Source organism: Podarcis liolepis, assembly GCF_965112155.1.
Source record: "Podarcis liolepis genome assembly, chromosome: 5".
Lineage (NCBI taxonomy): Eukaryota > Metazoa > Chordata > Lepidosauria > Squamata > Lacertidae > Podarcis > Podarcis liolepis.
In genome coordinates, this window is record NC_139556.1 from 67,484,910 (window position 1) to 67,512,802 (window position 27,893).

Below are 27,893 nucleotides of genomic sequence, written 5' to 3' on the forward strand. Positions count from 1 at the left end.
GCAAACAGATAAATAGGTACTGCTCCAGCGGGAAGGTAAACGGCGTTTCAGTACAGTGCTCTGGTTCGCCAGAAGCGGCATAGTCATGTTGGCCACATGACCTGGAAGCTGTCTGCGAACTCCGTCTCCCTCGGCCTATAGAGTGAGATGAGCGCCGCAACCCCAGTCATCTGTGACTGGACCTAATGGTCAGGGGTACCTTTACCTTTGAATCTTTTGTGCTAGAGAGTCAGCCTCTCACAACAGAATGCAACCGTAATCCTTTTTGGCAATTTGCTGCCTGCTTGTAATTTGAAGTTGCTGCTTTGTTTTGTTTTTAAACCTAACCTTAATCCACAATTGTTATACATATTACAGTTGGAATTTAATTCTCCTTTCCCTCTCTTGTTTTCATCATGGTCCTCACCCTCACACAGCATGGAATTAGAGAACCATCAGGAATAATGTAAACCTACACTAATACTTCTGTAAAAGGGCACTTGGAACCATTCTCCTAGTCCACTAGTGAAATGACGTACAAGCCACTCATATGCATGAAAGGGAAAGCCCAGCAACCAGAGCATGATAGCTCTCTGCTCTTAAACTTACATCATACAACAGTGCTTCTGCTGAAAGAACTCCCAAGTGCTTCCTTTCAAGAGGAATCCTGTCCCTATTGCGTGTGGCAGCATATGCAGACTTGATCAGCTATAGTCACCACATTATAGTCTCAGTTGATTATTTCCTTTATGAATTACCATGTCTCACCATCCACCCACAGCTGAAGTCGCAAAGCAACTCATTTAGGATGTACAGTATTAATAATAGTAGTTCATTTTCCAAGCATGTACACTTTTACGACAGTAACAACTGCAGTTCCCATGTGCCCTCTGGAAGTAGCCAAGTTTCATTTGAAGGCCACTTCACATTGAATGTTTAAGGAATACTCTCTAGATGGTTTGTGTCTGCACCTAAAAATATAAAAAATCAATGCAGGTGATGCATGTGTTATACTTATTAGGGAGCTGCAGTTTACTGGTGCATTCTACTGAGTGTGTTCTGTTGGGGAGACGGACAGGATTTGTATCTGTATAGTTTTGTGAAATAGCCCTGCCCAAGTAAGCTGTCTTCATTTTCTGCTCCACCCCAGAATCTGAGGGCTGAGATCCAGTTAAACACTCCTCATAGACCTTGAACAAACTCCCAGACAGCCTGTCTCTGCAAAAATGCTGAGACATCGTACCTGTGAGAAATGCGTATTTTGCTACAAGGCTTCTACAAAAACAAAACAGGAAAACGAACACCACCATTTCCATCAGGGAGAGTTTACACATACAGTAGTCCAGCTTATCAAAGGGGTTTACATATTTATCTCCAGGGAAAGTTCACAATTTGACATTAGTCGATCACATAAATATTGTAAAAAAATTCTGTATTCCAGTCAAACAGAAAATCACCCAGTACTAATAGGACTCAATTATAACACACAATAATACAGAGTAGTATATTTATGTTTTAACAATTTATTTCAGTTGTTTGTACAGCTTGGAATTGGTCTTCAGGTAATAAGTTATAAGAGGTTTATATACATATTTGTCCCCTGTGCCCCAAGGAATTTTTGACCACTTGGCACAAGCAGAATGCTATGCCACATGTAAGGGTAAAGCGAGCAAGACATCCTGTATAAATGGAAGTAAAACCTAGCAAAAATTTCCCTGACACAGTTCTTAGGACCAGCTCTCTCTACTCAAAAGTCCATAAATAAGTGCAGAGGGCAATCCATCCGAGACTGCACAGAGAGACTATATTACTCTAACGAAAGCTTCTTTCCTTTTAGTTTAGCTCATGCCATAGAATCTTGTAGTGATATATTTTATAGCATAGTATACAGTCAACGTTTTCTGGAAGTGATACATCTTTCCAAAATCATTCATTTCTTCATAGTACCAGTGTTGAAATGATTCACTTGCTTAATTTTAGAAAGAGACCAGGAATGAGCTTGTTAAGCGGCATACTACACATAGAACAAATATTTTAAAAACATTTATTCACACATGCAGACCTCAAATGCAGTTCTGTGGAATCTGAACATGGAAGGAAAGTGAAGTGAAGATCTAGGAAAGCCTGAACAGCTGAGAACATGCAACATAGACTCCTCCAGTACAGTCACTGCCCTCTTTTTTGAATCCACATTTTATCCCTCACACTTTCAGCGGCCTCATAAAAGAGCCTCTTTCTGCCTAGTGTGATGCTATTCACTACAGTCCTGTGCCACCAACCAAAGAATACTAGCAGTCCCAAACCAATAATCAACCATAACTTCCTTCTGCAACTTCTACAAGGGAGCAGAGGGGTTTGGAAAGAATAGTAAAACAAGATGCATTAGTATGTCAAGATGGTAGGACAGGTAACATGATGGCTAAGCCTACAACAAGAAGGCTAGGTTGCTGGGAAGGTCATAGCATGACCAATTTTTAAGTATTGAGGACCGATGGCACTACCAAAGATACTGGATTGCCACTTTAAACCTTGCATGCAGCAAGAATGTACTCTTCAGCCCATTGAAAAAAATAAAAACGTAGTGTTTAGCAGCTTTCCCTGACTTTAACAAAAATAAGAATGCCTAAGGGAATTGTTCTCTTTTGCACATCTAAGGAACTATATGTCTGCGAGACAGCATAATTCTGATTATGATGTAAAGAATGTAAACAATACCTCATTTCCTCCCAAAGGCCTACACAGTACATCCCAGTGAACATAGTGGGGTTTGCTTCTGAGAAGAAGAAAAAATGCCCAGGACTGCACTGAAAGTGTTTTCTCACTCTACACCAAATAAATAGATGTCTAAGGCAGAACAAAATAGCACTTTAGTACCAAGAACCAGCCTGTGGACTTAGACGATTAAGACATACAAGCTGTGCAGGATATGGATGCCAAAGAATGGGGAAATGCAGTTGCTCCATCATCTGAAGGTGCTTTCTTTATGCACGACAAATTAGCTTTGTAAAACGTTTCTCAGCAATTAATATACCCAAAGGACAGACTCCATAATTGTGTCAGAAATTTGATTCCTGTTTGAAGTTCAATTTATTTATGCTAAAGATTGAAATATGTTAAAATATTTTTCTATGCAATTTTAACATGGTATGTATTTAGGTAGTACTTTGGAAACCTATTTTTCAAAATATTTAGTTAAATATGCAATACTTGCAATCTAATATCTATACTGGGAAGAGAGCAATACATTTGGCAATAGACCAAAATGAAGGGTTCGGGTACTGCAGACCATAATGGGAACAACCCACCAAGCATGGCCACCCCACAACCACAATACAATTCTGATTAAAATGGGTAAAGAGCAGCAGTATTTGGTGGACGGCTCATAGTTTGCAAGATTAATTTTAAGTCTTACTTTAGAAGGTGGATTGAAAGACATATGGTCATTTGCAACACACACTCACATTTTAAGTAAAACAAAAACACTCACATTAGAAACTGACTTTATCCTTCCACCTGCACAGAATTTTCAGCTATCAAATCTAAAGCATTTTACAATAAACATTCATAGTTTCTTTTGTCACATGAGATGTTGTACAACAAAACAAAAGAAGTGCACTTGTATGTATGCTGTTCAACTGGACAGACACCAACACCTGATATGTAGTGGGGGGGGGAGGTTTCCAATTAACAAAATTACATCCCAGGGAAAGCAACAGCAACCCTTTGTTTTGTTCTGGTTTTTAAAGTGTTCTGTACAAACTGTCTTTAAAACACGCTTTAACATAACTGCACAATGTTTTGCTCTGGAGAAGTGCAATACATTGTACTCCTCATTACACTAAAAATACATTAAATAAAATCCAACCAATTTCAGTTACCTTTGGTAAAACACACTGGATCAAAGGCAGGAAGGAAACAAATAATTTTAAAAATGAAGTCTTTTTAACAGAACACACTGCTTACAGGTCTCAGTCAGCTTTCCTCAACCACTTCTATACAGGAGTCCCTTAAGTACGGTATGTACATGATTCCATTCTGCCACCTTTGCAGTGAAATCTTATGCAACATGCATGTGGTTAGCTGCCCATTCAACCAACTGCAACCCCCTGAGAATTTTTCTGGTCCGGCAGAAAAAGGAAAGGTAAAACTCTCTTCCGTACAGCTGGCCTTTTGGATCGCAAATTTTGGTTTTCCTTGATGTTTCTTGGATACGCATCTACACATTTCACTCATGCTTCCCTATTAACCCACATGCAAGTTTCTCCATATTGTCAACTTGATGTTCACGTCCCAGTTAAAAACAAAATGTCATCCATCTAAAGGTTTTCCCAGATAAACTAACGTCACTTCAGTGTTTCCATAGACAGCAGACACTGCTGGATACAGACATGTCTTTGGCAGTCCTCGGAATGCAACTCCTAGAAACTCATAGCCTCGCTCAAAAGCCAAAGTCTTGTCTTCCATGTCCAGGATGACACGAATTCTCTCACCTATCTGTAAACAAAAATAAGCCTGATTGAAGAAAGGGGATAATGAAAAAGACAAGACAAAGTGAAGGTAAACAGATGCTGAGGCAAAATAACTTGGGGGGGGGATTAATTAAAACAATTAACATACAGAAAAGCCCTTTGAAGACATTTTCTGTTGATCATTGGTAAAGCTAAGAGTCAGTCATGGGGCTTTGAACAACTACACTGGTTAAACTGATATTCTTCATTTTGATGCATGCCTTGCTGAATTCAACTTGGCTAATTCCCAAGCTAGTGAGGTTAGGGAGGAAGCCTTACCAGGGAGTAAGCCCCACTGAACAGATTGGGACCTATTTCCAAGTAAATGTAAACAGAATTGTGCCTAAAACAGAATGTGTCAGAGTTTACTATAAAAAATTCTGGAATGTATAGCTCAGGGTGGTCCAACATGTGGCCCATGAGACCTTTTTTGGTGGCCCTTGCCCTCAGACCTGTTACTACTCTTTAGCGACTCTTCTGCCTTTCCTGTCCTGAAGAGCAAGAGCTGGTTGGTTGCTTCTCCCCTCAACAGCAAATGAGCACGAGAGAGTATATGTGGTGGGGAGGGATGCTTGAAAACCCACCAATAAGGAGAAAGGGAGCTGGGCGACAAATTTCCAAATGTTTGAGGTTGCACCTTTTGATTGGTGGACCGGCATGGCAACATGGAGAGGAAGGTGTGGCTTGGTGCTGGCGCCTCTTTGAAGGAACAACAATAGTGATGGCAGAGAGAGACAGAGCAGAGCCGCCAGGCTGGAGGGAGGCCGCAACACAGCCCAGGCATGGTGTGCAGCCAGCCTACAGGAGGGATGTGGTGGGGCCTCTCTGCCCAGCACTCTGTGAGACTGGTGGGCTGCCCCTTGCCATGGAAGCTTTGCTGCTGCCCTGTTTGACAGATGGGGAGGGGGTGACTGCCTGCCAGGGACTGCAAGGGGTCTGGCTACATTACCCTTGGGGTCCCCTTCCAACTCTACAAATCCTTCCCCCCTCAGTCAACAACTGACCTGAAGAGGCTGTGCGGGGGTGGGGAAGCAGGATAGATGGTGGTGGCTGTGGTGACTGGCTGGCAGGTGAAGAGGATGAGGCAGCTGTTGCCTGCCCTACCACCCCACCTTATGCTGTCTTCTCCTCCATGGGCTGCATTTATTTAATGGCTTCACAAGAGGCTCAAATCGTTTTGACTAGAAGTCGTCTAAAATTATTTTATTTTGATTTATATTCGACCTTTTTATCCTGACAGGAACTCAATCTATCAATTGTGTATTTAATTTTATATATTCAATTAAATATATTAATTGCTTACATTAAATATATTAACTATATTGTGTACTCTTTAATTTACAATATGGAAATTTAATTCAGTGTGTGGCCCACAGGTTCTGTGTCAAAGTGCTCTTGAGGCGCACTTGGTCTAAGTGGTTGGACCTCCCTGGCATAGCTCTTCACAGATCCAACAGTCTTATATACATTCCAGGTTTCACTCACTTGATATTTGGGGGCATTGTTGCACTGGGGGAAGCTGCCATTGACCTCTCCATTATGTAACAAGTTATTGTCCACCAAATTCCAGCCCCAGCTCTGATCATCACTGCCCAGGAGTGCCACATAGCCCTGACACTGCATGGGAGCTCGTTTTGTAGCGATCCCAATTACTGCCACTGTGCCAAGAGGGCCTTCCCACCAGACTTCCCAAGCATGACGGCCTTCACTGAAACCAATCTTGGTCCTTGCTCCATCTGTACTCTGTGCAATGGGATTCCGATGCAAAGTAAATCCATTCTTCTTAATGTAGACATTCCTAGAACAATCATTGGTGCTGAAAGCATGCTGAAAGGCGCGTACCTGGAACAGAAGGTATTTTTTGAAAAAGCAATGCTGGAGATAAGATTACTAAACTAGGCAAGGCTATTAAGACAGCAACAACAGCAACTCTACACACCTATTCTTAATAAGGTATGGTAAACCCAAATAGATGTATAATTAACCCATCTGTAAAAGAATGCCACCCAGAGTAAGAACACGCTGTGATTTCACAACCTCAGTCCCCACCACCTGCCCAGCTGGGCTAGAACTGGCTACCTGGCTCAACATAGAAAAGCAGGCCTGCCAAGGTCTTTTGGAAACAGAGCAAGCAGGAGAAAAGCATCGTTTAAACACCAGCTATTCCAGGCATGCTGGAGGAAGGCATCAACCTCCCCAGGGGTTTCCCAAGATGGTGCCCTATTGAGCACTATACCTTTCTGCAGTTCCTACTGTGCAAAGCATCTGAGCCATAGGCAGCGGCTGCAAAGAGGAACCACATCTAAACAACATGTACTCAATGAGTGTTTCCACCAACACTGGTATGCATATATACATGTGCAACTGGGGAGGGGGGATGACAGTTTGCATTTTACTGGAGCTAGGAAACAGCCCAGAATCGGTGCCAGAGTTCTGCCTTGGAACAAAGTAATCAGCAGCCAGTGCTTTTGAGCATGTGCGTTAGTGCCTCTCTTTCCCTCTCTCTCACAACACGGAACAATGTCCTCTCCTCCCCGCACATCTGGGTTTAAGAAGAAAGAGGTCCTGCTCACAAAACACAGGAGACGAGACCCACGGCACCTCCAGTATCTTATCTCGTGCAAGGGATGTAGGGGCAGAGTACCCAGATTATATATACTGTATATATTCCATCCTGGGTTTCCTCGCGCGCGCAAAAAAGGAGGGTCGCTCCCTCCCGTGCGGGGCCATCCTGACCTTGCCCTTGTAGGTGGGCACGTTGCAGAGGATGTCGGTGCGCAGCGCCTCCTCCGCCAGGCTGCGAGCGGCCAGGCTCCGCCACACCTCGCTGTTCTCGTCGCCGTGCAGGACGCGGCACCACAGCTTGCACACCAGCGCGCAGCTCCGCAGCTCCCGCAGCTCCAGGTAGGAGAAGACGAACTCGAGCACCCGCCCGGGAAGCCGCCAGCCCCCCGCATTAGCAGCCGTAGCGGCGGCGGCAGCAGCAGCAACAGCCACCGAGCTCGGCGTTCCTCCTCCGCCGCCGCCTCCGCCGCCGGCAGCCGCCGCCATAGCCTCCGGTCCCACCGAGTCCTCGCGTCCCGCGCGCACGCCTCGCTAACCGACCGCCCCGGCCCAGGCAAAGGCGGTGCGAGGCCGCGAGCCCACCAAGCAGCCAACCGGCCAATCCGGCTCACGCCGTCAGCGAGGGCAGGGAGGGAGGCGGCGCAGCCGACGCTCGACGTCCTTCCCACCAGCTGCCGGCAAGTGCGGGCGGAAGTGAAAGCTTTAGCCTGGGCCTGAGGAGGCGTCGGAGAAAGTGCTGTCTTTCCCCCCTCCACTGCCTCTTCGGTTCGCGGTTGGAGGAGCGGTGAGACGAATCCAAGTTTCCTGCCGCGGGTCTCTCCGACTGCGGAGCTTTTATTCGCTTTTTGTTACTACTATTGTGGCGGCGGTGGTTGAGAGCTAGGCCCTGAAGGTGAGCCGACCATGTTGGGTGAGGGCAGAGCTGTCAAGGGGGCTTCTCTAAACCCATGCGCGAAAACCTCACCTGTTAATGTAAAGGGGGGGGGGGTGTGATAATAGGGTGACGTAATTTCTCTTCGCCGGAAGAGAACACTGTCGCATGGAGAGACGGCGGGACGGGTAAGCCTGTCTGAGGTAATTCGGTTATTTTTTTGGCCTCCTCGATACTAAAATACAGCAGTAGGGTGGCTTGGCTTGAGGCTGTCACCCTATTGCGTATTTACTTGGCAATAAGTCTTACAGAAGTGGTGTACACGGGATTAGGGCTGGATTGTAGGCGTGTTTCTGACTGGTTTGGTCCTCATAGCTATGAAGAATGCTCACCCATCTCCCTGTTTTCACGTCTTTTCTTTTCCTTCCCCCACCCTTCACCGAATGTTTTCTTTAGTCCGGAGTATTGTTTGAAGGCGCTTTGCCCGTCTTTCCTTGTCAGTACTGGTCTGGGCTAGTCAAATGCCAGCCACTTCTCTGCCTCCACTTGACACCCTTGTGATGATTAATGCTCGTCTGTCAATCCGTATAGAACGTCCCTAAGCATATGTATGAAGAAGTAATAATAATAATAATAATAATAATTTATTATTTATACCCCGTCCATCTGGCAGGGTTTCCCCAGCCATTCTGGGCGGCTCCCAACAGAATATTAAACAGAATAAAACGTCAAACATTAAAAACTTCCCTAAACAGGGCTGCCTTCAGATGTCTTCTAAAAGTCAGATAGTTGTTTATTTCCTTGACATCTGATGGGAGGGAGTTCCACAGGGTGGGCGCCACCACTGAGAAGGCCCTCTGCTTGGTTCCCTGTAATCTCACTTCTCGCAGTGAGGGAACCGCCAGAAGGCCATTGGTACTGGACCTTAGTGTCCGGGCTGAACGATGGGGGTGGAGACACTCCTTCAGGTATACTGGGTCATCTCCAGGGAGTTAAATACATACTAAGGAATACCATTTATTTTCAAAGACTTTCTTTCAAAGAACAGACATACTGAGCTTTGTTTTCCAAAATGTCATACTAGGAACTTACTGTCAATGATTTACTTTTGCTCGATCCTATTTTGCCATTCACATTTCTGACTGCAGTTCTCTGTTAGTGCTATATGACCATAAGGTATATAGGCATATTCATCATGGCTACATTAGTAAACCAGACAAACTGTTGCGGGCACCACTTACCGTATTTTTCGTCCCATAGGACGCTCCGTCCCATAGGACGCACCTAGTTTTTTTTTGGGGGGGGGGATAAAGGAAAAAAGGGCTGCCTAGGCTGTGGATGTCTTCCCGAAGCGCCGGGCGCTCTGCTTTCAGCGGAAACTCCCGCAGGGCTGCTTAGGCTGCGGGTGTCTTCCTGAAGCCTGGAGAGCGAGAGGGGTCGGTGTGCACCGACCCCTCTCACTCTCCAAGCTTCAGCGAAAGCCTGCATTCGCCCCATAGGACGCACCCAGATTTCCCCTTCATTTTTGGAGGGGAATAAGTGTGTCCTATGGGGCAAAAAATACGGTATGCTTGGTTGTGGTGCCCATATCACAGTGTATTCTGTTGACTACTGCAGAATGTTCCTTTCAATCCCTTATTTCAGTAGGAAAAGGGGATTCTGTGGTGCCAGGGAAGGCATCTGTGATTTCATGTGCACTAGCAGATGCCACGTTGGCAAGCTTTGCTATAAACCAATTAATTGAGGAGAACAGAGGTGTATATTGCATGCCTAAACACATGGCCTCTCATTTAAACAAAATCAGACTGATACTTAAAGCTGTTTTGGTTCCAGGATTATAAATTATGGTTTCAAAGGTGGCATTAAAACATACATTCTGTCCATGCAATGAAGTGATGCATCCTGTGACTTTTGAGGAATCAGCTATACCAGAAAAAACTTCTATTTTGCTAATCATGTGTTTGTGTTTTTCAGACTCTCCTACTATGGCGGAGAAGTGGGCCAATGGACACTCTTCTTCAATATTATGTTTGAACGTGAACAAAGATGGTCTGTTGGCTTCCGGAGCAGAAGGAGGGGAGCTAACCATCTGGAGTGAGGAAGGGACTCCATTAGAGCACACACTTCTCCAGAAATCTGATGATGTCACCAGTGTTGTGTTTTCTCCCACCTGTTCCAAAAGACTATATGCTTCTCATGGAGAAACTGTTAGCATTTTGGATACTAGGTGTCTCAAAGAGCCAGTTGAACATTTCCATGTAAATGATGAAGAGATCAATTGTCTTTCAGTAAATGAAACAGATAGTTTATTAGGTGCTGCAGATGATTCTGGAGTAATAAAGATAATTGATCTGGAAAGCAAGAAGTTAAGCCGCTGCCTTAGACGACACTCAAATATTTGTGCATCAGTTGTGTTTCGTCCTCAAAGACCTCAAAGCCTTCTTTCATGTGGTCTGGATATGAAGGTGATCAGCATAAAATGAAAGCTTCCTGTAGGGCACACACCTGCAATGATCTTTGATACATGTTTCTTTCCTCTCCTACTATATGTTAATTTGGCTATGAGCCTCCTGTGGCATTAGATGAAGTAATCCTCCTATTTATGTATTGATCAGGAATTAAGATAGTCCCTTGTGAAAGACAGTATGAGTGCCAGCCAAGATAAAACAAGCAGGCAAGATAAAAAGGAATCATTCTTGAAATGTTGGCTTCCGGTGAATGGCTAAATCAAATGCTGAAGTAGTTTAACGGAGGGGACAAATTAAGTAATAAAGAATACAACTGAGGGTGAGCAAAGTGCCCTTATGCAACTGAGTATAGACCAAATCCCAAATTATTGGTTTTTTATGCTATGTTGAGCCCTGGCATTTCTCTTTATAGAGATATCCAGGTTCATCGTCTTAAATTTCTGCTGTGTGAGAAATTCTTAAAGTTAGTGTGGTGATTAAACTTCTTTATTATGCATGTAGGGAAGTAAAAAGGCAACAATATTATGGCTATACAGGCTCAAATCGGATATTGTGTTTCCAATCTTCAAACAGTGACTTAGAGATTGGGAATGTGTTGCAGGCTGTCATGGTCCCTGCTTCCCTATTATGCATAGACTCCCCTCTCTTTTCCACAATTTGTGGTATTCATTATATTCAGATTCAGCAAACTAAGATCAGCACTCACAGGGCATCTCCTCCAAAACATGGTTTGAAGCAGGTTGGCACACAGTGTTGGGAGGCATATCTGGTAGTGGTAACCTGTATTTTGTTAGATTCTGATATTGTTTTAAACCATAGTTATCACAAGAAAGGAGGTGAGAAATTTGCAGTTGAAGAAGCGTGAGCCTGTGGCATATTCCCTATCTTCAAATTAATGACCTGAAATGTGATGGTTGATGAACCAGGGAGTCCTGCATCACACAAGCAATTTATGATGCAATTTGAACCATGTCTACTCAGAAATAAGTTCTGTGGAATTCAAAGGGACTTACAGATAAGTGAGATAAGGATTGCAGTCTAGTTTGGTTTTTGCACAAGCCAATTCTATTTTAACCAACACCCATCTATAATAAAAGCAGTATTAAACTATTTTAAATGAATAATGGTATACATCTTTCAGTTCTTAGTTTCTATAATGAGGCTTCTGATTTAAGAAATAGTTTTTGCTCAGTTCCTGGTTACTGGTCGTTGTAATTAATACAACATAGAGGTCTGGGTGTTGTCACAGGAATGCTGTTTTCACAGCTTAGATAATGCAACATTTTGAGAACCTCTGTTTCTTTGGCACAAGGTAATTTGTTCAGCTTGGTAGATGGATTTAATAAATGTAGTAAAAGTACTCTTAAGAAATCTTTTGTGCAATTTGTTTAAAGCTTCTCAAAGCTTAACAGTGAAAAATGCTACTATATAAATGATAGTAAACTTTTTTTCACTCGATTTATAGATGCAGGGAAGCATCACTTGGTGACAGCTACCTCAATTTATGACTCTGGGAATAGAACAACATAAAGGAAACTTAAAACTGTGTGCAAATAGGAACATGAACTCATTTAGTGTACGCTAGTATATGCCCTATACAAAGAAATAATTCTGATTTGTTCTATTTGAAGGTTATGATGTGGAACTTGCAGAAAGCTCGCCCTCTGTGGATTGTGGACTTGCAAGAGGAGGAAGTCAATGAACATTCAACTGGTCAGCTTTTTAACCCTCCATTGGCCCATTCCTTGTCTGTTTCTGCTTGTGGCAATGTTTTTGGCTGTGGAGCTGAAGATGGTAAAATCAGAATCTTTAGGGTAACAGGTACCAAGTTTGAGCAGGAGGCAGCATTTAAGGGCCACTCCTTAGCAGTGTCACAGATTTTCTTTCTACCAGAAGCCTACCGGTTCATTACAGGAGGAAATGATGGCAGAGTGTTGTTGTGGGATGTCAGCAATGAACTAGGAAAACAGAAGAGTCCAGTCAAATCCATCCACAGAAGGAGAACTAGGATGCCCAACACCACCAAGAAACTTGACAAAATAAATGCAGAGTGTTCAAATGAGCATGTGCCAATTTTACCAAAACTAACGATTGAACATGGAGAGAAGGTGAACTGGATTTCATGCGCAGAGATTAAAGGCTCTAGAAGAATACTGGTTGCTGATCAGAGTACCAGTATATCAGTCTATCCTATTGCTGAAGCTTAGACATGCCTTGGCCTAACCGTTTGTCTGATACACCACATTTATTACCCCTAATGTGTTTTAAACCAACTGCAGCTTTTCTGTATATTGCTAAAAATATTTATTTTAGCAGTGGATAAAGTTTAATTCATTGTATCAGTAATGGGATATCTTATGATAAACCAGGTATTAACTTGCTGATGAGTTTGAAATAAAATTCAGTTGTGAATGTGTGTATGTGTGAATAACTTTTTGACAGGAGGAAAAAATTGCATATTGGTATATGCTATTGTAAATTCCAATGCCATCAGAAGACTTTCAAAAGATCCCTTCATGCTCACTTAAGCCAGCTGAACTACATCTACCCAGTATTTGGATTTGAGCTTTAATGTATAATTTATCCATGAGTATGCCTGAATTTCTCCATGGTGGATCCTAGAAGTTGTATTTTCCTCTATTGTGGTTCAAAAGCAAAAAGCTGATTCCAAGGAATCCTTAAGTCTTAAATTATGCAGCACAATCTAGGTTTCTTCTATGAAGAAATCAAACATGAGTTCCTAATTAATTTTTTCAACCTATTGTTACATACTGTTGTTATCATAAAATGTTATCAATATGCCCAGGTTTAGATTCTTCTGCCTAGTTTATTTACATTAATATTCTTTTGCTGTTATTAAATCACAACTTACAATTTACTTTTACTACACAAACTGAAAATGTAAGTTTTAAAAGAAAAAACCAATATGCTAATTTTTCTGCCAATAAAAGCAACTTTCCTTTTATCAGGGAAGTATTTCTTTCATAGCATAGTGATTCTTGGCTTATTCTCATCCTTTTGTTTGTAAGAGCAGAATATGTGATTGATACTGACAACTGTATGGTACAAGGGATAGTAGCAGCATACTCTAAAATCCTGGGTTTCTTCTTGATCTTTTCATATTTATGGAGAATAAAGCTTTAACTGATAAGGCTTTTGTGAGATCTAAGCTGTGTATACAAATGGTGACTTAAACCTTTTATAAGAGCCTAATATTGTTTCTGGTCATTTTCTGTAAAGTAGGAAGTTTTGGATGATTAGAACAATAAACGAAAGTGTTAACTTTTGCTTTTGCCACAGTACCAAACTTATGGGTATGCAATTGTACTGGCATCTTAAAATGACAGGCAGGCATTGACCATGCTATTCAAATCAGCAAACTCTGGTTTAGAGGGTAAACCATGCATTTCAAGTATGGACTGCAAGAGCATAGTTTGTTGATCTGGATTATTTAGCAAACATGGAACGACAAACTGAAAATGAAGCTGTGTGCTTGAGGGGAAGAGGAGGTACACAAGCCTGCAGTTCATTTCTAAACCTAAGCAATGGTTTGAGGGATTGGATGAACTGAGGCATTGAATTATATAACATTTCCTGTGCCCAAAATATTTACTATTTGATATTAACTGCCATATATTCTGAGCAAATTGCTGCACAGTTTTGCAGCCACTACATATTTTTCCCTGCTCTGCTTGCTATATGAATGAATGTCTTATAGGTTAAGTAGCTGTTTCTTGGAACATATTTTGTCTTCTGGTTCTAATAACAGAATACAGAAGTCATTTGTACTCTTGTATCAGGACCAGAGGACAAATGAGATCAATGCATCTATAAATAGCTAGTTTTTTTACTTTAAAACAGATGTGTTCCTTTCACATATTTCATGTATGCGTAGGTATAGATATGTATATGTAAAGAGGGGTGGCAATTTCTTCATACATGTTCTCTTTGTACCTGATGTGACTCATGTATATTGCTACAGATGGGTATTGGGAGCTGAGCAGCAACTTGCCATAACTGATGTAAATGAAAAGAGATGCATTTAACATGGGTGGCAACATTAATACTTTAAATACATAAAGATTGAAGCAGTAAGCTGCTGTACCGCCCACATAGCAATCCAATATGACTCTAAACAGACACAAATAGAAAATTACCGTAGTAATTTAACAGGTTAGTGTAGTTTGTGTGAAAATAATTCATTTATCTTCATGTAAGCAAGAGAAACTGTCACAACTGATCCACTGTGGTTCAATAAACAACGTGCTTGTGGGCATGTGTTAATAAGCTAAACTTGGATGTCCTGGCTGGCTATAAAAAGATTTAAGTGAAAATTGACCTTCAGCACAAGTTGGAACTCCTGTTATATGTTTGCTGTCTGCTGCAAAAGAGAAGCTAACCAGCATTTAAACATACGATTATTTTTCTCTCCCTGAAGATGGCCAGAGAAGCTATATCACTGTGTGCTCTGAACAAGACATTAAACAGGTTGTGAAGGGGAAACCAATCTGCTTTGTTGGGGATAGATTGTGAGAAACAGCAAAAAAATTCACACCTTATAAATTAGATGTTTATAATATTGATACTGTTTTTCTGCCTGATGAATCTCCAAGGCAGCTTACAAAAAGTGATATATAATACATTATTTTGGAAGGCAGCAGTTGCTACCTTTATATAGTAACTGCCTTTGTATGTCTGGATGATGGTGGAAAATGTCTACTGTCCAAGCCTTAAATACTGTATTATTGAATATGCTGTTACATATTCTTTTATTTCTAATGAAATTATAGAAATAATGAAAATATTAATGACTTGGTTTGCAGAGTTTACAGTGTTTCTTCTTTACTCTTTTAAACACCACAAGGTGTTTATTTTTGAACTGGGGCCCTGCACATGTATACTGTATTTAGATATAAATGTCCATGGGGTTGACATATTGGTAAATGTATTTAGGACTGAAGTTCTTGTATGTGTTACAATATGCATCAATTATCTTTGCAGTAATTTAAGGTTAGGGAATTGTTTCCATATTATATGCTGATTAAAAAGTGGTTAGCTTGTGATCAGGACTAAAACATGGCTTTCCACGTGGCTTTGATTCTGGCTTTTCTATAATAATAATATAATAATTTATTACTTATACCCTGCCCATTTGGCTGGGTGGCTTCCAACAAGAGATTAAAAATACATTAAAACACCAGTCATTAAAAATCAAATTAAGAATCAAATTAAGTTGGAATGCACTTGCATGCTCACTATGTTATACATAAGACTTTGTAAGTTTTGGACCCGCATCTCTGGAATGTCCCTATTGCGCTACCATTTGAAGAGTACCATCTAATGTTGATTTGCTGTACCCAATGCTATTTTTCTAGAAAAATTGGTGCTCAGCATGAATGCCTCCCTTGTTCTCTTATAATGGCAATGGCACCTACCTGAGAAGTGGTGGAACTGAGTTCCAATGAGTTCTGGCTGGGGAGAAAAAATACCTGGTTATACCCCAAACAATGAATAAAATTCTAGTTCTTAAAGGGTCTGTGAATAAATGAAAAATATGTGATGCCAAAAACTAACTCCCTTTCAAAGGGACCTTCTGATGTTAAGATACCCATGAAATATTTGATCACTTGAAACTGAAGAGTATGTCCTTTATTCTCCACTAAATCTATGTATAAAAGGCAGTGAATAAAAACTCGATTGTGTACACAACGGTGTACATATTTGCTTGAAAATAAGTGTATGTGAGCTCAGTATGATTTGCTTCCAGATAAGCACACATAGCATTGCAGATTTAATATTGCTTGGCATCATCTTGCTTTGTCATAAGTTCAGTTTTTCGCAGTGACAGCAGCCATAATGCAATACTGTACAGAGTTTAACATGCTTCCTGATTCAGAAAGTGTATTGCTCCAGAGCCATATGCTGATTAAATTCATCAAGTGATTACAATCAACCTGTAGATATGAGTCTTGGGATATGCTACAAAAGTGGAGACTCCTGACTAACTTGTTCTGACTTTTAATAACTTCTTCTGGCTTTTAAATCGTAACAGAGTGGAGAACAAACTGCAGGCTTTAGAGGGTCAGTTTACAGTGCTAGACTCTAGCATTCAGAAATTAACAGAGAAGTTTGAGTTTCGGACTACAGTAATGGAGCATCAGTTTGACCAGGATGAAATGTGGTCATCACTGCTAGAAGACAGGTGAGAAAGAAAAATCAAGGGCAAAAAATCTAATAAAAGTTTTAATAATTTTAACTAGGCTGTGCTGTAAAGTGCCTGATAATGGTATCATAAGATTGTAAGCATCATTTGATAGGTTTAGCATATGGGCAACACATGAACATGTAGTGATTTATGATTTTAATTTATAATGATGGAATATTGGAGAGAAATAATTCCATTTAGGACTTCTGAATAAATTTTGAAAACTTTCCAACTTTATGTCCAAAATGTAAACCTAAACGCTGACTTAGTCTTAGTTTTAGGGAATTACTTCAAATAAACATTTTAGGGTTGGGCTTAATTATCACAAACATGGTTTCTTTTGGCTCAAATTAAATTTCCACTGGTTCAATAAAATATACACCTTAAGAAGTGTAGTCAGGATTGTAGCTTTATAATATCTCCTGTTACCTGAATAGCAATAAATCCTGGTCCTGTTGACTTTGATTATTTGAAAAATGGGTTATATTTCTGTATCTTCTTCCAGATTCTCTTCTGTGGAGGTAAATATTTTCTACAGCTACATTTGTGAAACTATTCGCTGCTTACATTCTGAAGTGGTAGAAATGCTACCAGATCTGGCAAAAGCCCTTCCTACTCTGTCATCTGTTCTGAGGCGAAAAGGCAGAAACCAAAGAATTAGGCTGGCCTGGGAATCTGTACTGGAGAAACTGGGGCTGCAAGAAGGAGATGTTAAAGCCCTCTGTGCATTTTTCATTACAAATTGTCACAATGCCTGCTACTATCCTGCTGATCAAAGGCAAGATTATGCCAATGACATCAGCTCTATTATAAACAACATGGTGAAGAACCCGCTGCTTCAGCGAAGTCTGCTGTCTGCTATTCGCGTAGTGGAATACAGAAAAAACTGAACACGCTTGCAAAGAACAAGAGACACACCCTAAAGGATTATAACCTAGAAACAAATTGTCTCCAAAACTGCTTATAACTGCAAAGTCCTTACTCAGTAGCTTTATGCAAGACTTCCTCTCAGTCTTCACCCCATCTTTAACAGAAAAAAGTTCCACTGTACTGGCCCAATTCACAGAGAAGTTGTACGGATTATGAAGATTGCATATGTGAAGCATGACTAAAGCTATGCATTATTATTACTGCTAATATTAACAACTCCCATTTTGCTCCTATCTTTTGAAATCTATCACCCAGATCCTACAGTAGAGTATAATCTTGAAGTTCCCCTTTTTTGATTTCTCACTTGAAATACAGGCCCCATTCTTGAGAGGCAGGCATAATTGCATATATCACAAACATATGTCTTGGTGCGAGTGTAATGTACATATTTGCTGGGTCCTGCTGCATACTTCAGGGAGTGCCTGCTCCCAATTTGTTGATCAATTTTCTCACAGTAAAAAAGTGGGGTATAAAGAGGAAGTCCTCATCAGGTGATTTTTAAAATGCATACTTATTTACTTGCAACCTCAAGTGCACTAAGCCATCTATGATTGGCCATGATTAGCTTGACTTTTGTTCATTATGTATACCCTCATAGTTCCTATGCTTTCTTTTGCCATTTAGAAACATAGCTGCATGTTATTATCTTCTTCTTTGTTACCAATGTGGTTAAAAGTTAGTCACCATGTCTTATTCAGCCCCATTTAAAAGCAAATTGACACCAGAGCATTCTCTAATATGTACTGTTTGCACCTGATGAAATCACAAACTGCTCAATAAAGTGATTCATAGTTTAAAGAAAATATTATGCACACTCATGTCTAATGGCTGGGCTGCAACACTTCATTATTAGCCATTTTCAGTGTCCTCTTCATCAGCAGAAACTACTCAAGTTTTGTTTGGAGCATAAAATGGGTAAGGGGTAATCTATGAAACACACCTAGGGGCATACCTTTACATATCCATTTATATATGCTGCCCCATAACATAACATTCTCTATGGGTTAGATTAATATAACTGAAATATATCAATTTTAAAAACTAGGGGGGGAAATGGAGAGGGGAGATGATGACAACATGGCTTCCCACTGGGGGGGGGGCTGAAAAGCTCATTTCCTGCTGCTCATACAGCTCTAATTAGACTGCATAATAATTTAAAAGAGCAGAAACGTATTCAGATGGCACCAAAACACCCACTGAGATGGCTTCAAGTTGGTCTCTCTGATAAAAGCATTCCATAGCTAGGCACTACTACTGAAAAGCAATTTTCTTCACCAGGGCTGGCCCATGCACAAGGCAAGGTGAGGCAACTGCCTCAGGTGGCAGGATCTAGAGAAGCAGCAAATCCTGTTGATTTTTCTTCCCTCTCTCGCTCCTGATGTAGATCTTCTCTCACCTTTTCTTTCCTGGTGGGTAGTGGAGTGCTATTTTGGGGTACACTTCAGGTGCCAAAATGTTTTGGGCCAGCCTGGGTGGAGGTACCCACAGTATGCCTCTGAGTAAGCTCTGTGCCCATTTCCATCACAGAAAGCACTCTTTCAGGTAAGTTGGTCCCAAGTCGCTTATTGCATTTAGACACCACTCCCCCACCCACCCACCCACCCACCCACAGGACCTTATGGTCCTCCAACCTCCTCTTAAGCTAAAAACGGTTGTCAAAATATAATTAACTGCAAGCTTAAAAAGCAAATAACGGTTGGTTCGTTTTCTAAAGTCGTTGCCCAAACAGACTGAACCAATTGTATAAACACTATTGGGGGGGGGGACAAAACACTTGAGCATAAACACAAAAAGCTCTCAAAATGAGTACAGCAATCTTGCAATTATTAGTGTTTCATTATTTTATACACTGTGGCTCAATAAAACGCTTTCCCCCACCATAGTACTCAAAAGCCTGCGGTGCTGCGAATCAAACAGCACACACCCGCACTGGCCCTCCCCGCACCAGTTGCAGTATTGCAACCTGATTATTCCACGCTCGAAGCCTGCGGCAGGGCTAGCGCAGAGGCAGAAAGGGGCGGGATTCCCCTTCACGCGCTTGTAGGCGTGGCTGTACAGGAGTCCGTTGGGACGCATGCGCGCGTCGTCTGGGCGCGCTGAGGCAGGTTAGGCGCCTCTCCCGCTCCCTCGCCCTTTCCCGGAATAAAAGCTAGCCGTTGGGCGGGCTCTCTCGCGCACGCGCGTGGAACGGGAGGGGAGGAGGGGGGGAAAGTGGCGGGTCAGAATTCCGAGACAGGCGGACAACGAATCGCCGGGCTCGCGCGCGGTTTCCTCTTCCGGGGTCTCCATTTTGGCGCCTAGCAACGGGAAGTCAAGCGTCGGAACGGTGAATCGGTTCTGGAAGCCCCGCGGCCTCAGGCTCCGCTTAGTTCCCACTTGTCAGCCGGCGCCCCCTGAGGCGAATGTTTCCTAGGCCTCTGGCCTAGAAATGTGGGGCGGACGTCGAGAGGCTTCTTGGCCTTCGCTCCTGACAGTGGGGAAGCTGAAGAACTTTTCTCCAAGTGTGTGAGGAGAAGAAGAGGAGGACGAGGAGAACCAACAGCAGTAACAGTAGGACTCGCAGCCCGCACTTTCCCGTGTTTATTCACTGAAATGTTCGTGGAAGGGAATTGAGCACACATACCTCTGGCCAAACTTCCTGTTGTGCGCGCACACACCTGTAGTCTTCGGGCAAAAAAAAATCTTATTAAAACAAGTTGGGAACCAGAAAACGGTGCATGTAGGTGAGTTTCAGGTTAAATGCGAATAGGATTCTTAGTGGTTTGACTCGACATACCTTGAGTAAGCTTTTGTTTATGGGAGTGGTCTCTCACGGTCAGCCCCGCCCCATTTTTCTGTTTAGAAATTATCAGTGCTTTTTGAATTGACCTACGTTCCTGCACCAGTATCCTATATCTGTGCACATTGTTTTGTAAAGCCATTTTTGTATCTAAATTGGCAAGCAGCTTTTAATAAAAACCTGCCTACTTATATCTTAAACAGCATGATGCCTACTTGTAATGAAAATACTGTTTTATGCAGTACTCAGAAGCTTGCACTGACTGCCCTTATGCTACCAGTCCAGGTTCAAGGATTTTGTATTAATTTACAAGGCTTTTAGCAACTTGGACCTGGGATATCTCAGGGACTGACTGATCCTTTATATTCCTAATCACTGGGGCCGTCAGGAGTTGCTGTTAACACACACCATTGCCCCATGGCTCAGATACATGGTTTGTACCCACAAAGAGCCTTACTGTCAGTATTTTGGGCCCCCTCCCTGGTGATCTTCTCGTGCTTACTGAAGATGTTTTTTTATTGCAACAAACTTTTTTTAATGAATTCTGATTCTATAGCGTTCATTTATTTTTCACCTTATTGGACCTCCTGTACACTGAATTAGAGATGACTATGACTAAGTGTTAAACAAATTGTTGAAATTAACAATAATACTAAGCAGGGTTCTTACTAGAATTTTGAGCTTCACAGGCACATGTAAAAGCAGCTGCAGGTTTCTCTTTGGACTGGAAAGTGGTATTTCAATTCATTTCAACCACTTTCAGTTAGTAAAACATGAATACATGCTTGTTTTCATCCCATTTAACAAGTGAAGATAAGGACTTCTACTGTATTCCTCCATATACATACATAGAGAAGCCAATAAGGCTAGTTGGTTGTTTTGACACTGACCACATGTAAAGCTGAGCCACAATTCTTTAGCAAAACTAAACTTTGTAGAAGTCCTCCTCTTGCCCAGTTGTAAAGAGAGGGGAACATGCAAGCCCAGTACTTCTAATACCTCAAGCTGTAAATTGGCAGAGGATATCCTAAAATAAAGCAAAGCACAGGCTCTTGAATGAACACCAAATATGTTGATGCAGGCTCATAGTTGATAAGACTGCTCTATGTAAAACTTAAACAGCAGGGGTCAGCAAACTAAGGCCCCTGGGCCGGATCAGGCCCACCTGGCTCCTAGATCGGGCCAGCACTGTGAAGCCGGAACCCGCTGCGAAGCCGAGACTCCCGGCGATGGTGACGGAAGCAGCCAAGCGGTGGCAGCTCTGCCAAACAAACGCCGCATTTACCTCAGCTGCATTTGATTGGCAGCGCCGCCGCCGCTCGGCCTCTTCCTCCTGCTGGTACTTCTGTGGGCCAGAGCGGATGAGCTTGCTCTGCCTATCCGCTTCACGAGAAGTGGCGGTGGTGGTGACAGCGGTGGCAGCCCCTGGGAAGGTAAGCACAGCACCTTCTTTCTCTAGGTGGGGAGGAAGCCCGTTTCGCGCCACCACTGCCAGCCCTTGGGCGAATGAGGCAGGCGGCAAACTGAGAAGGCAGCTGGGGCCAGGAGGAGGACTACTTGCCCCTCTCACAGTGTGCATAGGAATTCGTTTTATAGATAGATAGATAGATAGATAGATAGATAGATAGATAGATAGATAGATAGTCTGGCCTTCCACAAGGTGTGAGGGACAGTGGACCGGCTCCCTGTGGAAAAAGTTTGCTGACCCCTGTTATACAGTGTGCACAGCAAACATACACCATTGGAAAAGGTATGATAAAAATGTTAGATTAGAGAAGGATGTTGAGAACATTGTAAGGTAAAGAGTCAAATAGCTGAGCCAATACTGATAACTTTCTGAATTTTTGATGATTCTAAGTAGATGCTGTGTTATGGTTTCAGATACTGATGATGCACTAGTCACCTTCCCTTAGACAGCATGTCGAAGAAATTGGAAGCTCCACTGTCCTTATCTGACTGTCGCTGTAATATCTGCATGGAGATTTTACTGGAACCAGTCACACTGCCATGCAACCACACTCTCTGCAACTCCTGTTTTCAGCTTACAGTGGAAAAGAGCAGCCTGTACTGCCCTTTCTGTCGTCGGCGAGTCTCTTCTTGGGCACGATATAATGCCCGCAATAACACTCTTATTAATTTGGAATTATGGGAAAAGATTCAAAAACATTTTCCAGAAGAATGCCAACGCAGAATTAGTGGACAGGATGTAGAAGAAGATAGTGAGTAAACCTGGCATATATGGCCTTATAAATATGTTACAAATGTTTAAAAGGTTAGAATAATGCTTTTGGGAACACAGTAAATTAAGTATCCAGGCATCCACCTTGTGGTCTGGAGAAAGTAAAGATATCCTCCAGGTGGCGAGACAATGACACATTTGAAAGCTCAAAAAGGACTGCTTTGTTGGGGAATGTTTTTTAAGGCATTGGCATGCCTACAGTGTGGATAGTGGACAGGTGGATAGTAAAACATTTGTGGGTACCAGCATTTCCTGATTTATTTGCAAGGCTGAAGTAATAGAATATGGAAAAGTAACCATTGCTGAAAGTGAGCACTACAGAATTGGAATAGTCTTGTCTACATGAATGGGTTTGAAACCTCTGGGCCAGAATTTAGTTTTACACTAAGAGCTTGTCCTAGCCCAGTGAAATAATAATAATAAAAAGTTTCCTTTGACCTTTAGCCAAATTATTATTATTTTTTAATCTTCTATTTCAGTAGCATTTAAAGCCCTTTTGGATTCACAGAACTAGTTGTGTAGTTCTTTGGAACTTAGTTCAAGAATTTGTCCATTACTAAAGAAGTCAAATCAAAGAGTGCAAGGGCTGAAACAAACAATTGCAGTTTCTTTTGAAAAACTTTGAAGCCTTCTTTTATTTATTTATATTGGAGGTTTACTTAATCCTTTAGTGACAAGGAAGTCAGAAGCTGTCAGCGACAGAACAGCACTTAAGTGATCAACTACATTTTGATGTGACTTTAGAAGTGTATTCTGTCATATAGTACTGAGATTAAATTGGAACTTTATGTTTCTTTATAGGAAAACTACAGTCCTTAATTGGTTCATTAATAACTATATTTCTCAAATCTTTTCTTTTCTGGATAGTGTGCCTACATCAGCCAGTGCGCTGTTTAAGTAAACCTGGAGAATTAAGACAGGAGTATGAAGAAGAGATAAGCAAGGTAAATCTAGAAAGCTGTTTTCAGAAAAAAACACAAAAGCTGCAGTCAAAAGAAAAAGCTTTTGGCTAAGGTATTCAGTCTCTAAACTGCAAGAAAAAGTCTCTAAACTGCAAGAAAAAGTCAGAAATAAGTTATGATAAACTCTTACTTCAGGCAGAAGCAGAACGACTGGCTCATGAAGAAGAAGCAAGCAATGCAAGCAAAGAGTATATTCAAAGGCTATTGGCAGAAGAGGAAGAAGAACAGAGGCTAGCAGAAGAAAGGAAAAAACAGATGGAAGAACAATTACTACTAGATGAAATATTGGCACGGAAACTAAGTTGCGATCTGGTAAGTAGCAGCTTGATGGTAGATAACTCAGTTCAATTAAATTCTCAGGACAGAATACGCCCCATCAGTTGAAGTCCTGCATAAGGGCTTTCACTTATGCAGTGAGGCATCCCCGCCTGCCCCCAGTGCCTCCTGGCTTAGAGGGGATCAAAAGAATACCCCAGAACAGTGCACAGAGCAAAGAGAGGGGAAGATTGTTCCATTTGGCAAGCTATAATGCTTGTGCAGACGGGATGTTCCAAAAAGTGTGACTTAGAATACCATCAATTTATTTTCTCAAGCCTTAAAATATGAAGGTACATACCAGGCACCTTTTCACTGTTACTTATCTAAAGAACCTATATATGCCCCAAGATGGGGCTCATCAGCATGGGAAGGCGTCTAGGAGCATCTAGGAGAGGGAAAACTGATCCTAAACCTCTGCTGCCTTGCAGCTATGAGAAAGGCTTTGGGAGTAAACCCAGAGCAAAATACCTCTACCTGCTACTTTGTGGGACATCTTTGGGAGAAGAAAAGGCTAAGAAGTAAACAGTACATAGATTCAAAGTCCTTAAGGCAGTTGGATGGTGTCTTGTATGCCTCTTTCTGGCAACTCCTGCAGCCAGAAAGCTGGTACAAAATGTATTGCTCTACTTCCCTTTGGACCACATTAGCGATGCTAAGAGAGAGGGCTCTTGTCATCTGAGCAGCCCAGGGCCTCCATGCATACTGCCCAGGCTAGCACCTTGGAGAGGTCACTTCTGGGCTGCTAATGCAGCAGAAACAATGCGGGAGGCAGCAGTTAAGAATTACGGGTCTCTGCAGCCACAACAGCCACTATGATTCTCCAGCAGTTTGACATCACCTCTGGAGGACTAATCCATATTTTTTTTTGAGGCAGATGGATGCCAACATTTATCTGCTTTCTGCATAAAAAGTAGATATTATCAGTGTATTGTACATTTATTCTATGTAGTCTGCTTATTTCACTATCCCAATGTAACATTTTCCCCTGGTTTCACAAGATCTACCTCCTTTGACTATTCTGATTAAACTGGAATTGAAAAAAGCTGTGTTAAAAATTAAAAGATGTAACTTGGAAGAATTCTAAGTTTTGAAATGACTACAGATTACACATTTATATTACAAATGCAGGAAATTCCAACCTATAACTTTTAATTTAAATTAGTGGGCTTCACTTGTGAACATTTTTCTTTAATATTCCTACTTCTAGTTAAGAACCTAATGCCTGTTATGAATGAATCTTAAGATTAAACCTAGAAGTGTTCCTAGCGAAATGAGCACATATTGAACCAGGTAAAAGCCAAAACCCATTTTCTTCCATAATGGGAGGTGGTGGCAATGAAAACCCACTGGATTCTATTGTAGATGGGAGGAAAGTTCCACCTGGGTTTGGTCTCAGTAACAGTGGTTTCTTTCATTGGTGTTTTACATTAGAGCCTACTCAGAGGTTCTGTCCCTGAATTCTTCAATCAGATGTTTCTGAGGGGGGTGGGTTCTGCCCTCTTCTATCACACATATGCTTCTTTTACACCTCCCTCTTATTAGGGAGATTTGGTGGGTGATGGCCTCATGATAGCATTTTATTTCAACACTCTGGGAACTCTGTATGATATAAATAAGGGCTCTAAGAGTTTCCTTTGTTGGGAACAGTACGGATATATTAGAGTTTGTTTATAATGGTTTAAATCATTTGCATGTATTAGGATTGTATTAAATTGTGCCAAAAGACTAATGACTGTATAAAAACATGTTTATTTATATTGCTGTGCTTTTTTGTCAATACAGAACAGCTCTGCTGAGGAGCAAATGAACAGCCTGTCACATGGACCCTCCCCCTCTGATTCTGGCAAAACATCAAAAAGCAAAAGCTGCAGTTCTGTGGACATTAAAAAGTAAGTTGGATCCAGTAATTTGTCTCTTGGTTTCTTGGTACATAAGTCGTTATATACACCATGGAAGGAGAAATTTAACAGTATGATAATATGAGCTTTATGATATGACTTTATTTTGGCAGTTTTCAATTGATGGGGTTGTGGTTTTTTAAAAAAAACAATATGAAGGTGGTGCATTTTGGAAAACTTGGCCTAGTTTGGACTTCCCCAAGCTGGTTCTGACCACATGCTTTTCCACCATTGCTCCTGGCAGCATAAGCAATAAAAAGCTTAGTTTTATAACATTTTGCCACATGCTCTGCTCTTAGACTGCAGTCTTAGTCCCACTTACCTCCTGATTTCAGTAGGACTTACTTCTGAATAGAAATAGGATAGTATTAAGTTAAGAATTATGTTGACTTTGCCTTAAGACTTTGTTCTTCACATGCTGTAAAAGTATACTTATGTTCCTTTTTCCTTAAGGTATTTGTCTCCAAAGCCCTTTAATTCCTTGCCTCCAAAGAGGTGCTTTAAAAATTTGCAAGAAGAACGCTCTGGCTCCTTTTCTGAGGTAATGTATACATATCTTGATTCCTGTGGAGTATAAAGATTTCAGGATTCTCATATAAGCACATGTGATATCTATGGGAATTTTAATATCCCATACATTTCCATACTCCGTATTGCCAATATGAATGCCAGTTCTTTTTCTTATTTATAACATGAGTACATGCAAAATCTTTTGGGAATAGTGAACTATATTTGACAGCTATAATTTGCACATTTCTTTCTTCCAGGAGAGCAGCAACACTAAACACATCTGTACATCAAGAGAAAAGGGAAGAGAACATGAAATGCCCGCACTATCTCCAAAGCCAATCAGGGAGGCAAAGAGAGGTGCGGATGGTTATGACTATAAAAATGAGAGTTTTACAATAGACATGCAGTTGAGAACATCTCAAGAATCCTTCCCTGAAGCAGCAGTTGATTCATACTTAAATGATAAAAGGAAAAGAACTTTCTCACAAACTGACGATGAAGAAGAGATGGATGATATAGAAAGGCAGATAAGTTTGGAGCAGCAGTTTTATGAAAGGCAAAAGCAAGAAGAAGAGGATAGACGTCTGGCTCTGAAGCTTCAGAGGGAAATGGACAAAGAACAGAACATGCTAAATCGCAAAAAGGGGTCTCCAGATGAATACCATTTGCGTCCTACAACATCTCAGCCAGTAAAAGAATCTCCAGTTGCAAGGAAACGGAGCAGGCTTTCAAAGAACTCAAAGTCTTCAAACAGCCCACTTGAAACAGATAAACGAAAACTACACAGAAGCTCCCACAATGAGAACTGGGAACCCTCTAACCAGCTCCAGGCAAAGTCACCTTCTGTAAAAGGAGGAAATGTTTTGAATTGTGTCAACAGCTCTAGCTCAAAAGATGCAGAAGTGCTTTCAAGCAAGCAAAAAACAATTCTTCAGATGTTTAAGAGGCCTGCAACAAACTAGATGAACAGTAATACTTTCATGACATTGATTGGAGTTAATGAAGGGGCACTGTTGAAAAGCTGACCTAGTCAAACAATTATTTCTTCAGGGATCAAGTGCTCTCAGAATTAATGTGAAACTTGATTGGGAATCAGTTGTGCCTGCTGTATGCCCACTTGCTTTTACTTGTTGCAATTCACTTCTTGATAACGCATGCATGGTAACAGGTTGCTCTGAATGTCAAGAGAGATGTTTGTTTAAAACCATCATGCACTACAGCTCATGTAGTGTTCACTGTGTAATCAAACCAGTTTCCTATTACCCCCTCCCAGTTCCCTACCACAACAATAGTAAGAAAATTTGAAAAAATATGTAAACTTGGCTTGAACTGAGACATCACTGTTTGATGGGTCAGTATAACCTTGACACTGTTGTTGATGTTGATTCAGACTTACATTTTTGTTGCTGGAACACATAGTAAATGACCCAAATGTCATCCTTCACATTTCCCCTATATATATCTGCCCAGAACTTAAGAATTCCTATTCCCCCCTAGTGTTCCCCCCCCTCTATTTCTTGGAATTATTTGATTAGAACATAATCCATTAAAATGGCTTTCAAGCTTCATGAGAAAACTATCCTACCTTGAATGAATTTCCACAGTTCAGTAGGGGATCTTAACATATATTCAAGTAATGTATGAAGATGGAGCCTGTGCAT

At 41.5% G+C, this 27,893-nt stretch overlaps 4 protein-coding genes across 9 annotated transcripts; 3 read left to right on the forward strand and 1 right to left on the reverse strand.

Moving 5' to 3' along the window:
- Positions 1–1,486: 1,486 nt before the first annotated feature.
- FBXO45 (F-box protein 45) lies at positions 1,487–7,670 on the reverse strand. Its single transcript, XM_083506606.1, has 3 exons — positions 7,224–7,670; positions 5,973–6,329; positions 1,487–4,473 (listed from the first exon to the last, which is right to left on the reverse strand). The coding sequence occupies exons 1-3, from the start codon at positions 7,536–7,538 to the stop codon at positions 4,288–4,290; spliced, it is 858 nt and encodes a 285-aa protein (XP_083362732.1). The 5' UTR covers positions 7,539–7,670; the 3' UTR covers positions 1,487–4,287.
- WDR53 (WD repeat domain 53) lies at positions 7,273–14,684 on the forward strand. 5 transcript variants are annotated; one of them, XM_083506562.1, is made up of 3 exons: positions 7,273–7,391; positions 9,898–10,388; positions 12,023–14,684. In XM_083506562.1, exons 2-3 carry the CDS (start codon positions 9,909–9,911, stop codon positions 12,596–12,598), a joined length of 1,056 nt encoding a protein of 351 aa, XP_083362688.1. In that variant the 5' UTR covers positions 7,273–7,391; positions 9,898–9,908; the 3' UTR covers positions 12,599–14,684. The 5 variants fall into 5 exon arrangements, with proteins under 5 accessions (XP_083362688.1, XP_083362686.1, XP_083362689.1 ...); XM_083506560.1 differs by lacking the exon at positions 7,273–7,391 and adding an exon at positions 7,680–8,111; XM_083506563.1 differs by lacking the exon at positions 7,273–7,391 and adding an exon at positions 7,734–7,836.
- A 66-nt stretch (positions 14,685–14,750) lies between these two features.
- Positions 14,751–18,329, forward strand: SMCO1 (single-pass membrane protein with coiled-coil domains 1). The gene is made up of 3 exons (XM_083506661.1): positions 14,751–14,879; positions 16,444–16,593; positions 17,102–18,329. Exons 1-3 carry the CDS (start codon positions 14,830–14,832, stop codon positions 17,484–17,486), a joined length of 585 nt encoding a protein of 194 aa, XP_083362787.1. The 5' UTR covers positions 14,751–14,829; the 3' UTR covers positions 17,487–18,329.
- Positions 18,330–19,529: 1,200 nt separating this feature from the next.
- On the forward strand, positions 19,530–27,808 carry RNF168 (ring finger protein 168). 2 transcript variants are annotated; one of them, XM_083506498.1, is made up of 7 exons: positions 19,530–20,249; positions 22,187–22,524; positions 23,412–23,488; positions 23,642–23,818; positions 25,607–25,713; positions 26,176–26,263; positions 26,490–27,808. In XM_083506498.1, exons 2-7 carry the CDS (start codon positions 22,224–22,226, stop codon positions 27,192–27,194), a joined length of 1,455 nt encoding a protein of 484 aa, XP_083362624.1. In that variant the 5' UTR covers positions 19,530–20,249; positions 22,187–22,223; the 3' UTR covers positions 27,195–27,808. The 2 variants fall into 2 exon arrangements, with proteins under 2 accessions (XP_083362624.1, XP_083362625.1); XM_083506499.1 differs by having other exon boundaries at positions 19,658–20,076.
- Positions 27,809–27,893: the final 85 nt, after the last annotated feature.